At 43.4% G+C, this 15493-nt stretch overlaps 1 protein-coding gene across 1 annotated transcript in view; it reads left to right on the top strand.

Moving 5' to 3' along the window:
- The window catches only part of LOC123765028 (tax1-binding protein 3 homolog), a 36213-nt gene extending 25348 nt beyond the window's left edge, over positions 1-10865 (top strand). Inside the window, exons 3-4 of the mRNA XM_045753399.2 lie at positions 622-717; positions 8224-10865. Coding sequence (XP_045609355.1) covers positions 622-717; positions 8224-8394 — 267 coding nt within the window. The 3' untranslated portion in view covers positions 8395-10865. The remainder of the gene's footprint in view (positions 1-621; positions 718-8223) is intronic.
- The last annotated feature ends 4628 nt before the right edge of the window (positions 10866-15493 follow it).

The following is a 15493-nucleotide window of genomic DNA, read 5'->3' as shown; positions in this document are numbered from 1 at the left end:
TCACTGTAGAGTAACATACAGTATGTACTGTATTGTCACATAAGGTATTGAGTGTGTCTTGGATCACTGTAGAGTAACATACAGTATGTACTGTATTGTCACATAAGGTATTCATGTACAGCTTTGTCAGCTCACAGTTGTCCCATATACTGTAAACGGGTTTGGAACGTGCGCTTTTAATCTTTCTATGTTTTTTAGGCTAAATATATACTTTGTTACAATTTCAACTTGATAAAGGCCCAGTAGAGCCCAAAACACCATCGTGTGAGTTGTGTTACTTATTTACAATCCTGTTTATCAAAGACTATATTCCCACCCATTCATCTTCTCAAGATGCCCCTTTCCATGGGTTTTAACCCTGTTAAGATCAAACTCAAGACGGCTGAATCCATTTGTCACAGGTAGTTCATTCATTCTTGTAGTAAATAACACTGACCTTTAAATGCCTTGGGTAATTAAAAGTTCTAGATTATGGTGGAGATGACTTTTTTTTTTCAAAACTAATTAAAAAATATTGTATTATGTGATTTGAGCAAAGGAGATAATTGCAGATAGCGATTGCAGCCGTTTAAGGGTTAAAGGCTACGTTGCATAATCTAATATGAAATATTTATATTTCAGGTCCTTAAATGCGGTTTCAAAATTGGAGGCGGTATTGACCAGGATTTCATGAAGAGTCCTCAAGGTTATACAGACAATGGCATCTATTGCACTGAGGTCAGTATATAGTTCTTCTACTAGTTAATGATAATTTTATTGCTGGTTTTATTAAATGCACATGTCAACATGTTTTAGCTCTACGGGGAATCCTCCAAGTCTTTTCTGTCGGGGAGCCCAATTGGCTTCCTGGAGCTATTGGACTGGTATTAGCTAATATTAGTATGGGACTTCACACATATTCAGACTTTCAATCAAATGTCATGTCTACTGGGGCCCACTACCCAGATCATGGGACCCCTCAGAGAGGGAAAGGGGGCAATGGCCTATGAATCTCACATGTATGAAAGTATTCATGTCTGCCATCGACCGGGGGTTGAGCACCCAGAAAGGTAGATGCTTCAAAACAGACCCCACCTGGTAGAAATATTGCAACCCGAGACTGAACAGAGGCGAGAAACTCCCCCAAAGAAAAACAAGCTAATGGGCAACACGCCATCGCACTGCACGCTGCTCGTTCGCGCTGCCACAACCCCCCCCCCCCCAAAGGGGGTCGCAGCCCACCGAGCCGGCAGCCAAACCGCCAATTTGTTGGCTGAAGCTATATGGGGTGGACGCCTGCTCTGGCTTCGATTACCTGATTGGCTTTTCCCTGCAGGTGTTCCTTCTGTGTGTTGGCAGTGGCCAGGATTTTGTACCATGGGTTGCATACACTCTCTTCCCTAAGTGCCCCTTGAGTACACCCCTTGGGGTTCAGAGTTCCCTTCTCTGGATCCTTCAGGTCCCCTTTCCCATAGGGGTAGTGACTGCGTGGTTTCCTACCACGCCCTTAGGGTCAGCTTCGGTCCCAGTACTTTCGTTTAGTTAGTATTTATATATATTTGTATATTTGAATATATATTATGTATGTACAATGTTTCAGTACTGTTATATACTTGAGTACTTTTTCAATGTGTGGTATACTCTCCATTACAAGCATATACATTATACAAATTTAGCATGTGTGGAGCTCATGGTGCCCCATCTCGTGTCAAGAGAGCGTAACACTGGCTGTCCCATGCCACATACTCAATGTTGTCCATGGAGGTCTAGTTGATCGATTGTATATATAATAGGAGCAGTATCCTATAAACATCAGAGGTCCGCGGTTGTTCAACGTCCTCCCAGCAAGCATAAGAAATATTGCCGGAACAACCGTGGACATTTTCAAGAGGAAACTAGATTTATTCCTCCAAGGAGTGCCGGACCAACCGGGCTGTGGTGGGTATGTGGGCCTGCGGGCCGCTCCAAGCAACAGCCTGGTGGACCAAACTCTCACAAGTCGAGCCTGGCCTCGGGCCGGGCTTGGGGAGTAGACGAACTCCCAGAACCCCATCAACCAGGTATCAACCAGGTATCAACCAGTATAAATAGGTATGAATGTATATAAATAGGCCCATATTGAGGCTGCTCCTATTTGTAGTGAAAAATGGTAAAAAGGAGCTATCTTATGTGGATCCATACAAGGTATGGGCCCTTAACTTGTATGGGGCCCATAGGCATTCTCTAGTAACTTTACTCTTATGTTCAAATGATAATTGGTTGATCTGGTGTACTTCATTACAACCATATAGAGCTCTGAAACCTATATAAGCATATAGTAATTGTAATATATATATATATATATATATATATATATATATATATATATATATATATATATATACATAATTCATGTCATTATATTGGAATTTTTCAGGGTGGTGACGGAGGCATTCGAGTCTTTTCCTCCAGCCTTAATGCCGTGGTCTGACCAGTTGGCTTCTTCTCTTCCTGCTTTTCTGGCTGCCCCGGTTATTTCCTGTGAGGCCTGGGCTTTGGAGTTTGGAGAATGACTCGCCTCCGGGGCCTACAGTGGAGGTTCCCAGGGCTGGGGAGGAACTGACTTGGGAGCTTCGGGCCCTGTTGACCCTGCCTGGGTTTTCCAACCCTCTGAGCGGGGTTTTCTATTACAAGGAGTGAGGTTTTCCTTTCCCCCCATCTGCAACGCGTTAGTTTTGGGGTCGGTTCCGTGTCCTTCGGGTCAGTCGGTTCAGTCCTTCCTATGAGTAGTTTTACCAACTTTCTCGACATTCTTAACTGGGACATGTATTCTTCTACTTCATGTCACAATCGTGTAAGAATCGTCTGGGGGATCCTGCATGACCCTTGGTCATGTATGACGCTGGGCCCATATGTGCCTCCGTGATTTTGTGCTCAATTATCGAGGGTCTTGAAGGTTCGAGAAGCTCTTCCAGAATTAAAATATTATTGGAACATATGTCAATTTCCAGTGAGGATTACCTCCTGCCCGTTCTAGGCCTCATTGGTCCTCTTCCGTACTACTTGTCATCTTTCAATCGTGTGATTATTTTATACTCACATCTCTCCGTAATCTGTCTCGGCAATAACAATAATAGTTAAATAAACATTGTCGGCTACCCTCCCCGAAAGACGGGTGGAGCCAGCTTGGACCTCATGTGTTCTGAGCATGGCCCGAGGGAGATAGTTTTGTTTATGGATGGTATAAACACGTGTTGGTGTTCCGAGACCTTTCTCACGGGTAATACACCGGACTAGCTACTTTTCTCTCTTTGGTCATAGTCCTGTTGATACTGGGGGGAGTTCTGGATTTTCTATGTAGGGAAAATTCCTAGTTCTTTTCTCTGAATACGGGTGTAGGGTGGCTCGGAGTGATGCCGTGTCCACCTCTGCTCTACGCCTAATCTTATCCTACTGCATACACACCTTAGGACATAATCCACTGGCAATGCTTCCAGAATATTACACAGCTAAGCTGTGTCGTGCCACTATAGTGCCTACACTCTACAGGTGGGCTTATACGATCTAGCGACACCGTCAGCCACGCACTGGTTTTCGATTTTTGGATGAGTATTGGGTATTGCTTGTGGTATGTTGGTTGGCCAATTTGTGTGCATCTTCACATAACCTTAATTTGTCAGTATAAATACTGATAAATTAAATTTGAACAAATAAATTAAATAAATATTGTTATTGGTTACACTGTGGGGCATAGTCTCGAATTTCTGTAATTTTTTATTTACTCTTTTCAGCGACTGAATCTTTTCTTGATTGAACACTCATTCATTGACCGTTATTCAATGCCTGGCTACACTCTTGTATATACGTTGGAATCTCGCTGTATATATAGTTGATTTTGTACATTAAGTTACCAATTGCTGCCTAGGTTATATTAGTTCATCATATCTATTATACTCTATTGTCCCTAGCTACTGGTATTTGGACCATATTTAAGGTCTTTTCATTGTATATTCACATATTTCCTACCTCTATGCTACACATTCTTGTGTATATTAGTATGTGCATGTTGGCTATCCTACTGATAGTGCTAGGCTGGACTATGTACATGTTCAGTTCCCTGATTTTGAACTGGCCAGTGTTCAGTTATAGCGCTGAGTTCTTTCATCATCTTATATCACACTGTCAGCTGCTGTGTTGCAATGTCTATAGGTGAATGTCGATTTCCAATCAGCCACTCCTGCCCCGTACAGTTCATTTTCCTTAGATCGGGAGGAGCTGGGTATTGCGGCCCTGGTTATGGACTTTTCTGTTGTGTTGGTTTTCTATATGGAAATTTTTATTTCAGTGCAGTACACGCCTTCAGTAGTTCTCCTCATACATTAATCGGCGACGCGTGTGTCGTTCTGCCCTGCTGGAGCGTGTTGGACCAATCCTGCGGGATGCGGTGTCACTGTTTTCGCTTCGAGTCTCGCGTGTTGGCTCATGGAGCTCGCTTCCTTGTTGGCCTCTGCCTGGGCCCTGGCTCTTAAGTTTTTGTCACCATTTTGTCCTTGCTGTTTGCAGTGTCTGCGGTTGGGCAGTTTCTGTAAGCGACAGCTTCTCGTTGTCATCTGTTATTGGACTTGTTGGTCCTTCAGGGATTCCGAGGGGGTTCCTCCCGAATGGGGCGTGTGTGCTCGCTTGGGTTGGTTCTTTTCCGGCTTGCCGGATTCGGGTTCCCAGTGCCCTGGAGGTCGTTCCATCTGGTTCCTTGACAGCCTTGGTTTCAGATGCTGCTTGTTCGGTGTCCGCCCCCAGGGGTTTTCCCACGGCTCCGCCTCTTTCCGATGCTCGGTCTGGTCTGTTACGGGCCTGGTTCGGTCTTCTCCTCGAGTCTTCGCATGTGGTACTTTTGACTCGAATCCATCTCCATCTGTTTGGTGATCAGGTGTCTTCGTTGATGGTGTCCCACCTGTGTGGTTCGCCTCAGCGGAAGTATGGGGTTCCTGGCGGTCCTTCCTTTTTCTTTTTGTCTTTTCGTAGGTCTACTGCACTTTTTGTTGAAGTGGTCTTGCCCTTTTCTTGTGGAGGTTCAGGACCGTCATCTTGCCGCACACTATCACCTTGTCTCATGTTAGCACTAGCCGCTACAGATTGCTTTCGGTTTTGATGTTCCATCTCCACCATTTTGCAGACTATCTCGGGCGTTGTTCCACCTCTAGCCTGCTCTTGCGGCACCTGAGCCGTCTTGGTCTTGGCCTGGGTGCTCTTTTCTCTCTTCCCCTCGGTTTGTTGTGGCCCCTTCGGTTCAGGTTTATTTCTTAGTGGTTTCTGCTCCTTAGTGTTCTGGTGATTGGTTTGTTTGTTTGCAGCCGTCTCTTCTTTTCTGGTGAGGTTGGGACAGCTGTTTTCCAGTGGGGTCCCTGGGGTTGTTTATGCTTGGTTGGTTGGCCGGGGGTGCATCTTTTTGTGTCCGATTGTGGCTCTCGGCTGTCGCCTTTGTGCTGCGGCCTCTGTGGCCCTGGACAAGCTTTGGGTTGACTCAGTTCCCTGCGTCCCTGTTCCAGGGTTCAGGTCTCCCAGGTTGTCCGCAGGGTCCTTTGGTGTTGCCAGTTGTTTTGTTTTCAAGTTTGGGCATGTGGTTTCCACCTCCTGGGTTTGTCCTTCTTTTGTCCTTGGCTTTGGGTAGTTAGCTCAGGGGAGCTGAAGGGGGGCTCCCCACAGAAAACTTGCATTGAATGTACAGTAATGAAACACCATTTTTTGGGTGAGACTCGAAGGCTTCCCAGCAACCCTCCCTCCCTCCCGGTTAGTGGTTTTTCGCGAGTTTTGACATCCAGCCTCAAACTGGAGGGTAGATTACCAGTGCGGTGGGTCGGGGGCTTTCCCTTTCCCCTCCCAGTGAGGGGGGGAGCTGCGCAGACATGCGGTGCGGCACGTGTGACGTCATGCTCATTTCCAATTGGAGAGTTCTGTCCACTCGTTAGTCTTCTTTAGTTGTTTAACCAGAATAGGGGTTTGTTCTGAGGCACTTACCTTTCTGGGTGTCTGGCCCGGCCAATGGCAGACACAGAATGCTACTAATCCCGTGTGCATTTCAATAGGCCATTGCTCCTTGTGCCTCTCTGAGGTGGCCAGGTTCTGGCTCATTCTCGGTAAGCCTAGAACTCCATTCACACTGATGCCAAAGTCTAATGATATACATATCAGCCTGGATAGCTCCGGAGAGCCTCTGGGTCTCACCCAAAAAATGGCGTTTCATTACATTTAACGCTGGTTTTTTGGTATTTTCTTCATGTGCATGTTTCATATCCAGCTTTTATGAACTTGGCTAGTTTGGTGCTTCAGGCTGCATGAACTCAGGGTTTCCTTCCCAGGGCATCCACTAGTGCTTCCCTGCGCTGACAGTTACTTCTCTGGTGTGTTTGGGTATTCGCCTCTTTTGAGTGCCATTCCACGCCACCATGGTGGCCTTACCTCGGGTATTTCAAGTCTTTGACTCTTCCGTTTAGGTCCGTGGTTAGGGGGCATTCATTCTTATTTCTATTGGGAATGCACTGAGGGCTCACCTGCTTGTCCATATGACACACACTGTATAGTAACATTTGTTAGGTATAAAATGTGAAATGAAACTGTCAAGAAAAATGCAGGATTTTTTTGCATTTTTCAGACAATGCAGGGTAGAAATGAAACCTTGCGCAGCCCTGATTTTGTTTCCGAGCAAGGTGACTGTTCTTAGGATGAGTGTCTCCAGTACCTGGGTGCTAGTTACTACACTGTTTGTGATTACATGTTACAAACAACTAATTACAAACAGCTAGTTACTAGTTGTTTGGCTTATTACATGCAGGCCCTGGGAAATCCCCAATGTTGTTTTGGCATGCTTTCCCGTGCATCGTCCCATTGATCCCACTATCGCTATTTGCGAGTTTGAGGGATGTTCATCTTCATTCCCAAATGTCAATGATCGTTGTTTCTGCCTCGTCCGCGCTTGCCGTTGGGACGGTGACACCTGTGAGCCTGAGTTCTGTGGTGGTTGTTCCCTCAGAGTCTGTTTTATCTGATCTGCCTTCTGGTGGAAGCTTAATGGGCTGCTGTTCATTGCAGATTATGTTTGCCAGTGTTCATCATTTACGGCTTTGTACTCATTTGGATGCCCAGAGATAGTCCGTATTTATTTAGGGACTCAGAATTAAAGGTGATTATGACTTCCACCTCAGTTCCATCTGCACCTACTTCCTCTGTGCATGGCTGTGTCATACAGTGCCATGTCCTATAAAACCAACCTGTCCTCTTACAAAGAACGTCACAATTCGATCGTATGCGTTACATAAGGTAAAAAATTGACGTGCTTGAAAATGGAAGTGGCTCGCCAAATTGACGTACTGTCCCATTTTCTGTTTTGGGTCCTCTGGTAGGTTAGGAGAGGACACCTTAATCTGACTGCTTTCTTGACGTTGGGAAACCTTAGAAAGGACAAGCTGGACATATATCATATCATCTCATCTCATCTCTCTCCATGACATGCCCTCTCATAGTGTATCATGCCATGTCTTGTTGTATCTTATCATATTTTGTTGTACCTGGATGGGGTCCTGGGAGTTTTTCTACTCCCCAAGCCTGGCCCTGACTTGCAAGAACTTGGTCCGACAGGCTATTGCTTGGAGAGGCCCGCAGGCCCAAATATGCACCACAGCCCGGTTGGTCCCGCACTTCTTGAAGATGATGTATCCTGCCATACCCTGTTGCATCCTGCCATACCCTGTTGTATCCTGCCATACCCTGTTGTATCCTGCCATGCCCTGTTGTATCCTGCCATGCCCTGTTGTATCCTGCCATACCCTGTTGTATCCTGCCATACCCTGTTGTATCCTGCCATGCCCTGTTGTATCCTGCCATGCCCTGTTGTATCCTGCCATACCCTGTTGTATCCTGCCATACCCTGTTGTATCCTGCCATACCCTGTTGTATCCTGCCATACCCTGTTGTATCCTGCCATACCCTGTTGTATCCTGCCATACCCTGTTGTATCCTGCCATACCCTGTTGTATCCTGCCATACCCTGTTGTATCCTGCCATACCCTGTTGTATCCTGCCATACCCTGTTGTATCCTGCATACCCTGTTGTATCCTGCCATACCCTGTTGTATCCTGCCATACCCTGTTGTATTCTGCCATGCCCTGTTGTATCCTGCCATACCCTACTACATTTCAAAGATGTGTAATGTAAAAAGAATGACAAATTGTCATGCCAGTTTCATTCTTGACTCTTGCACACCTCCACAGGTCCATGACGGGAGTGCAGCTGCTCGTGCAGGATTGCGCGTTCACGACAAGATATTGCAGTGCAATGGCTACGACTTCACCATGGTGACTCACAAGAAGGCCGTCGACTACATCAAGAAGCATCCCGTCCTCAACCTCCTTGTCGCACGCAAGGGGGTCACGCATTCCTAAATTTGCGTCCTTGGAGTCTATTTTCCTTGTTGATTTTGGTCACAGTTTATCATCATTAATTATATTCCATTATAAATGTCATTATAGTTTAATTTTTTCTATAATAGTATATTTAAACTATGGAGAGATGACTATACTAAAAAAAAAAGCTATTATCTATACAAATAATGCATATTGGTTCATGTTGCAGATTGTTGATTGGTGTTATTTATAGATTACTTTAGCTATCAAGGTTATAATTCTGAAATGAGGTAATGATGTGAATTGACAACAATATTTACATTAGTAAAACCATTAGTATTCACTGCAGCTCGGACACTATTATTCTCCTCAGCTTGGACATAACGCTGTTCTCTCCAGCTTGGACATAGCACATTTTTGTGCAGCTTCGATATACAGGCATTTATATTGTATTCACAGATACCATATCCACATACCCGCTCAAAACCACATGCTTTACCACGCAGTGCTGCAATCACGCCCTCGGTGGCATTGTGTGGATAGTGACTGCTCAGTGTACAAAGTTTGACCCTCAGGTTCCAGCCAACACTTTATCAGCTCAGTGGTCTCACTCTTTCCTACTTGTAGCATAGGGGGTGTATATGTTTGGCTCCCAGCTTTGGGATCCAGGTTCAATTCCCCAAGGGGCAGGAATGATTGGGCACATTTGCTTTTACCTGATGTCTTTTGTTCACCTGCCAGTAGATGGGTAGCAGGGAGTTAGGCACTTGTTGGAGGTTGTGCTGTCCCCAAGAGCAGTAGTTGTGCCGCCACCTTTTTGGTGCGTTTGGTTGCCCCGAACTTGGTGTTGGACTCACGGCCTCTAACTGCTGGAGGGTTATGCAGGTCACCACAAGAGCAGCAAGCATTCTTGAGCTCTGAACATATTCAAGACTGAAGTAAACTGTCAGAATGAGTCACAGAGACATGGCTGGCTTCTCTTTCCTTATCACAAGTAATGGTATGTACATTCATTTCTTTTCTTACTGTCCTTCAGTTAATGGAAGTGTTCTCATATCCCTCTTCCTCCGAACCATATGCATCTGTGACACTCGGTTTCTTCATGCTGAAATTTGTCTTTACCAGTCACTCTTGCCATAGCTATTCCACTGAATCAGCTCTGCCTACTCTCAAGTTAGATGGCCTTTGAGAAAGTATTGAGGTCGTATGATGGGATCGCACCCGCTTTTCTGGACTTCCCAGGCTAAAAGAATTTTCGTTCATCCTTAACGTGCTTCCTGCACTAACAACCCTATACTTTGCCTTCCCTTCATATCTAATCTACAAAATCCCATTATACCCTTTGTCCTCTTGATGTAAAACTCTGTTTCGGCAAGGTAACACTGTAGTAATCTGGACTGGGAGTCGTCGATCATTTGCACAACCACTTACGAGACCTCTACATCTTTCTTCAATTATAGTGGCTTTGTGTGTATATATTTAACAGTTTACAAGCTTTGAAACTTCACATTGCAAGGTCATTATTATTCTAAACAATCTCATAGTGCTTCAGAGTTCATCAACTGTTTAATAAATATAAACAAAGCGGCCATGATTGTTGAAAGATGTACAGGTGCTGTAAGAGGTTGCGTAAATGCTTGACGTATTCTGGCTTCATTCACACGCCTCTTCGTGCATCCAATGATGCTGGTGGTTATTCAATTTCCTGCTCCTTTTGTCCTCTCTCCAATACTTTGGTGAAACTCACTGTACTCTTAACCCTTAAACTGTGCATGGCGTATATATACACCATGAGTAACATGTCCCACCGTGCGCATGGCATATATATATACGCCATAGGGTGCCAAGCACGATTCAAATGGCCCGCAACTACACGGGGGGTTCACATCAGCTTCCTCAGGGCTCTTGTAAACAGACGCCATGTTTAAAAAAAATCGTGGACAATATTCTCCGATGTGAGAACCACTGTACTGTGGGAGTAACCAAGGCTGGCACACGCAACATGAGCTAACAGCATTGCTGTTCAGCTTGTGACCACAGCATTGCCTAAAACTGTCAAAATAAATATGTAAATGCTATTATTTAGCAATGACAGTATTACAGATGACCCATGACTTTGATAAAAAATGACCAGGATTGTGATAATAGCAGGATTGTTGTGATAATTAGTGCTGTGTGGGAGGAGTAATGCTAAGGGAGGGAGGGAGGGAGATAGCATCGTTTACTGACTGTGTGGCCACCTGTTATTGTCTGCATTCACCATACCAGCTCAGTGGTTCTCTATGGTGAACACAAATGTAGATACTTATATGTAATGTGTGTATTAGTGTAATAACAGCAAAAGGATTATGTTGGGAGGAGCAATTTGGGTGACCGAGATAGCGTCGTCTGCATGACTTGTCTAGCTGTGTAGAGGGTGGCCACTATGCACTCTACAAGCTCAGGTGTACAGTTACGGTGCATACAACATGTAAATACTTATATATAATGTGTGCATATAGTGTAATAATACCACAAACAGTTTGTGGGAGAAATTTTACTGCGCCTGACCTTGAGTGAGTGAGGGAGGTAGCCGCCAGCTGACTGTGTGTGTAGCGATGTCTCTTAGTGCCTGAACTAACTATATCAGCTTAGTTGTACAGTTGTGGTGAACAAAACATGTAGATACTTATATATAATGTGTGTATATAGTGTAATAACAGCAAAACTATTTTTTTATTGTTTTATGAACGTAATAATTGAATCAATAATATGCACACCACACTTTTGAGTATAGCGATGATTCACACATTTTATTATATAAATCTATCAAACTACACACTATTGAATAATATTACTACAAAAAACTAAGAAAAAATCAATCAGAGACATTGAAATAATTAGGTAATAATATGTTTGTGGTAACTCCTACCTGACAGCTCGGGTGATGCTGACCACCACTGACGACTGCTCTGTCAACGCCCACATTTTGCCAGACTTCCTCGGCCTATTGCGGCCAAAATATGTCGCCTACCATCCCCCCCCCCCCCGTGCTCAGGGAACAAAAATTAACATTTTTAGAAGACGAAAACATGTTTTAGAACTTTTTTTTTCTTGCGCTCAGGGGTGTAAATTTCCTCAGGACCCCTTAGCAGCTTAAGGGTTAATGACATTTAATGATTACAAAAGAAGTGTTGAACTTACTGAGACAAACAATGATGTCAGGTTGCATACTTCTTGGAGCGCAGACACACACATAATAGTTCCACCTGGAAAATATTAAAGGCCTAGTACCAAATCTAATCTTGGAAGTAAGGAAATAATAATTTCTTAAGAGACCAGAAAGCATGACAAACTGTGCAAAATTGCTTATTTAAAGTAGAGGTGCAGTGGGTATACTTTAGAGACAATTCCATAAACAATAAGGTCCAATAGCTTCACAACATCCCGTACTTCTGAACACAACGGCATGACTAGCCAGCCACTTTTCGGTGCTCTCACTTCATGCAGGTCGGCATTCAATCCCCGACCATCCAAGTGATTGGGCACCATTCCTCCCTGTCCTATCTCAAATCCTTATCCCGATCCCTTCCAAGTGCTGAATAGTTGGAATGGCTTGGTGCTCTCTCCTGATAGTTCCCTTCCCTTCATGTGTCAAACTGAGAGCAGTTGTGTCTTACACAGCCTGGTTGACCTGACCCTTGACGTCACCGTTGACCAGGTGGCCGACCTGGTCAAGGATTGGTCCACAGGAAGTAATGTGGTGGAGGCTGACTCCATACACAGTTTCAAGTGTAGATATGATAGAGCCCAGTAGGCTCAGGAACCTGTACACCTGTTGATTGACGGTTGAGAGGCGGGACCAAAGAGCCAGAGCTCAACCCTCGCAAGCACAACTAGGTGAGGTGAGTACAGGGACAGTGATCCGCAGAACCACCTCAGTAATCCCTGGTGTTGACTTCTCACCCCCCCCCCCCTCCCCAAATCACTTTTTAGATATACAATTTAACATCGTGGAATATCAGTAGAAAATATCTAGTGATTCATTGCATTCAAATGTTCCTATATCAAAATTCCTGCTTCAGATTATATATTTTGTATTATGCAATACAAATGACACAGCATAAAGGTCAAAAATGTGCAGCTATTTATGAAAATAAAGCGATATGAATGGTTATTTTGGCAAATGTTTCATTAACAAATAAAAATAATCACATTAACATTATCCACATACTCTGATGAATAAAAATTTTCCACTTGCTCTTTACTCATCACCTCATAGACAATGTTTTTTGTTGGGGGGGGGGGGGGGGGAGAGTTATTTAAACACCCTCTGGGTACTAATATAGGGTTAAGATGACCCAAAACTACCATTAGGTTTTGTAAAAGACCTTTGCATGATAACAATAGTTATCTATTTGGTCTTTGGGTCACTGTGGATATGGTATAGATGCCTGTAGCACCGTTCTCTGTTGATTGGACATAACACCGTTCTCTGCTGCTTGGACATAACACCGTTCTCTGCTGCTTGGACATAACACCGTTCTCTGCTGCTTGGACATAACATTGTTCTCTGCAGCTTGGACATAACACTGTTCTCTGCTGCTTGGACATAACATTCTCTGTAGCTTGGACATAACACTGTTCTCTGTAGCTTTGATGTATTGCTGTTCTGTACAGCTGGGACATAACACTATTTTGTTGAGCTTGGATGTAGCACTGTTGTGTACAGCTTGGACAGTATAATGTGTGCAGCTCGGATGTCAGAGCGTACTGAGCATGTTTGGAACAATGTACGTTGTCAACTCACTACATTTGGGAAGTTGGACAAATATGACCATGTCATTCCATATTATTGCATTTTTGTACCTTCACAAGCATCTAACAGACTTACAAATGTCCCCAATTGTATTTTCAATATTTAATCTGTGCAATGCAAAGACTGTTCACAGGCAGAGAGCTTGTCACAATAATGTGACTGAAAGTTCAAGACACACAACCCACTCGTCTGAAAAGAAAGCCAAATGATGAGGTTTTGCTCTGCCCCGGGCTTTTATTTCAAATGTGTGGGTTGGGCGTCTTCAAAGAATGCAATCCATGGGTTGCACATTTAAAATTGCACGAGACGCATGTGCTGACCTGCCCTGGTGGTCTTTGTATGGAGTCGGTCCTAGATTTGGCTTAACCATATGGATGTATCTTCTCCCCCTCTCCATGTCCATCATTCATGACATTTTTCCATTATTGTTACAATGAGCTTTCTGCTTGCTTTAATAGCAGCTTTGTACGCAAAATTGCCTTCTTATTTGATAAGTGTGTGTCTTTGCCTTATTATATATGTGTGCGAATTTGCCGTCATGTTTGATAAGTGTGGCAATGGCCTTCTTATTTTATAAGTGTGCAAATTTGCCTTCTTGTTTGATAAGTGTGGCAATGGCCTTCTTATTTTATAAGTAATTACCTAAGGTTAGTGTGCAAATGAACAGTCTGAATGAGTTACAGAAACAAACAGCCAAATGTACAGTAGTTTATTGGCAAGCACAGGCTAATTCTAATTTTATTCACAAGGTGATGCTAAACCACTAAAGCCAGTGCAGGAGTTGATGATGCTTGACTGATTACTTTAGCATTACTTTGTGTGTGTCTTTTGGATGACCCATCATCCAGTAATATTATTTTTAGCAACTGTTTGGCTGAACGTAAAAAAGTGGGCTGTTGGACTCGCAAAAACTTGTGTTTTGTATTATTAAATTAGCTTAAAAGGCAGCCTAAGAAATGGTAAAGTAGAGAACCTAACATGTCCCAAGGCGCAGACAATCCTAGGCCTAATATATGCTATATTAGGTCTAATATGCTATATTAGGTCTGATATGTTATATTAGACCTAATATATGTTATAGTAGGTCTAATATAGTATATGTGCGCTATACTCAGCATTGGAAAGTTTGGATGTTTGTGCCCTCTACAAAAGAGTGTAGTACAAAGTGTGAACTTTGTTGAGAGAAATGGTGTATTTATGCACCTTCCACCAAATAGTTACTCCTAAGTACTATCATTTTAGAGGCTGGGTAGCTTTTGGAGTGTTTGGACTCGAGGTGTATTATACATTGACTCACCATAGTCTTGGTTCTTAGAGTGATGTTCAGTGCGATCTTAACTTGTGCTCTCTGATTATTCAATTAACAACATACTGGTTAATTATAAATTGTGTTGTCATTATCAGTAACAAATACTGTGTATATTTTTCAGGATGCTGTATTTTGTTCAATTAATAAATGTATAATTTTATTTACTTAATACCTGCAAGGAGAAATGTGGTCCTCTGAGCATATGTATAAGGAATGACATACCTTATATTAAAAAATACAGGTAATGCTAATGAAAGACATAGACGTCATTGTCATTTTTCCACCGACTGGCTGCAGATGGCATCCCTAGAGAATAATACAGATTTCTGTTGTAAACAGTAAGTTAAATATTCTCAAATTACAATTTGCAGTTTGTAGACGTTTGGCATCCCTCATATTTCCAGGTTTGCTTAGCTAGTTCTAAGTTAGGTCGGTTGCTGGAAATGAGACAGGGACATGGATGGCAAGTTAGGTACCAGGCGGGGGAGGGAGATAAAAGGTTCTTTTTTGTAGGGGATTAACTTCATTATCTTCTATCCCAGCACAGTAATGCAATGAGCACCAGCTAGTTATTGCCAAATACAGTGATATCACTTACGATTGCCCCTACTTACAAAATTTTCGAGTTACGATGTAAATTTTGACGTAAAATGAGACTACTTATAACCGTGTTGTTGACTAAAAACCTTTGTTGATATGCATTTGGGTCGACCGAGCGCATGTTCCTGGTGGCGCGGCCGACCCCGGCTCAGTTTACCAGAGCCATCCGCTTAGTGACGATCGCGCTTGTAAAGAATTTCAGTATTTTTGTGCTGTTTTGTTTTTTGAACATAAAATTATTATGTATCACACCATGGGTCCCAAGAAAGTCAGTGGTAAGGTTCAACCCAAGAAAACACGTGTGAGGATGACCATAGAGAAAAAACTCGGATATCATTTGTTAACATGAAAATGGTACGAGGGTTGTTGGTGTAGAGCAGAGCATGTCCCTTCCTCATTAATTAAGAAAATGTGTGCAGTATGGGAAGTGC

This window comes from Procambarus clarkii, chromosome 5 (assembly GCF_040958095.1).
Source record: "Procambarus clarkii isolate CNS0578487 chromosome 5, FALCON_Pclarkii_2.0, whole genome shotgun sequence".
NCBI lineage: Eukaryota > Metazoa > Arthropoda > Malacostraca > Decapoda > Cambaridae > Procambarus > Procambarus clarkii.
Note: the sequence above shows the minus strand (reverse complement) of the source record. Positions and strands in the feature narration are given on the sequence as shown.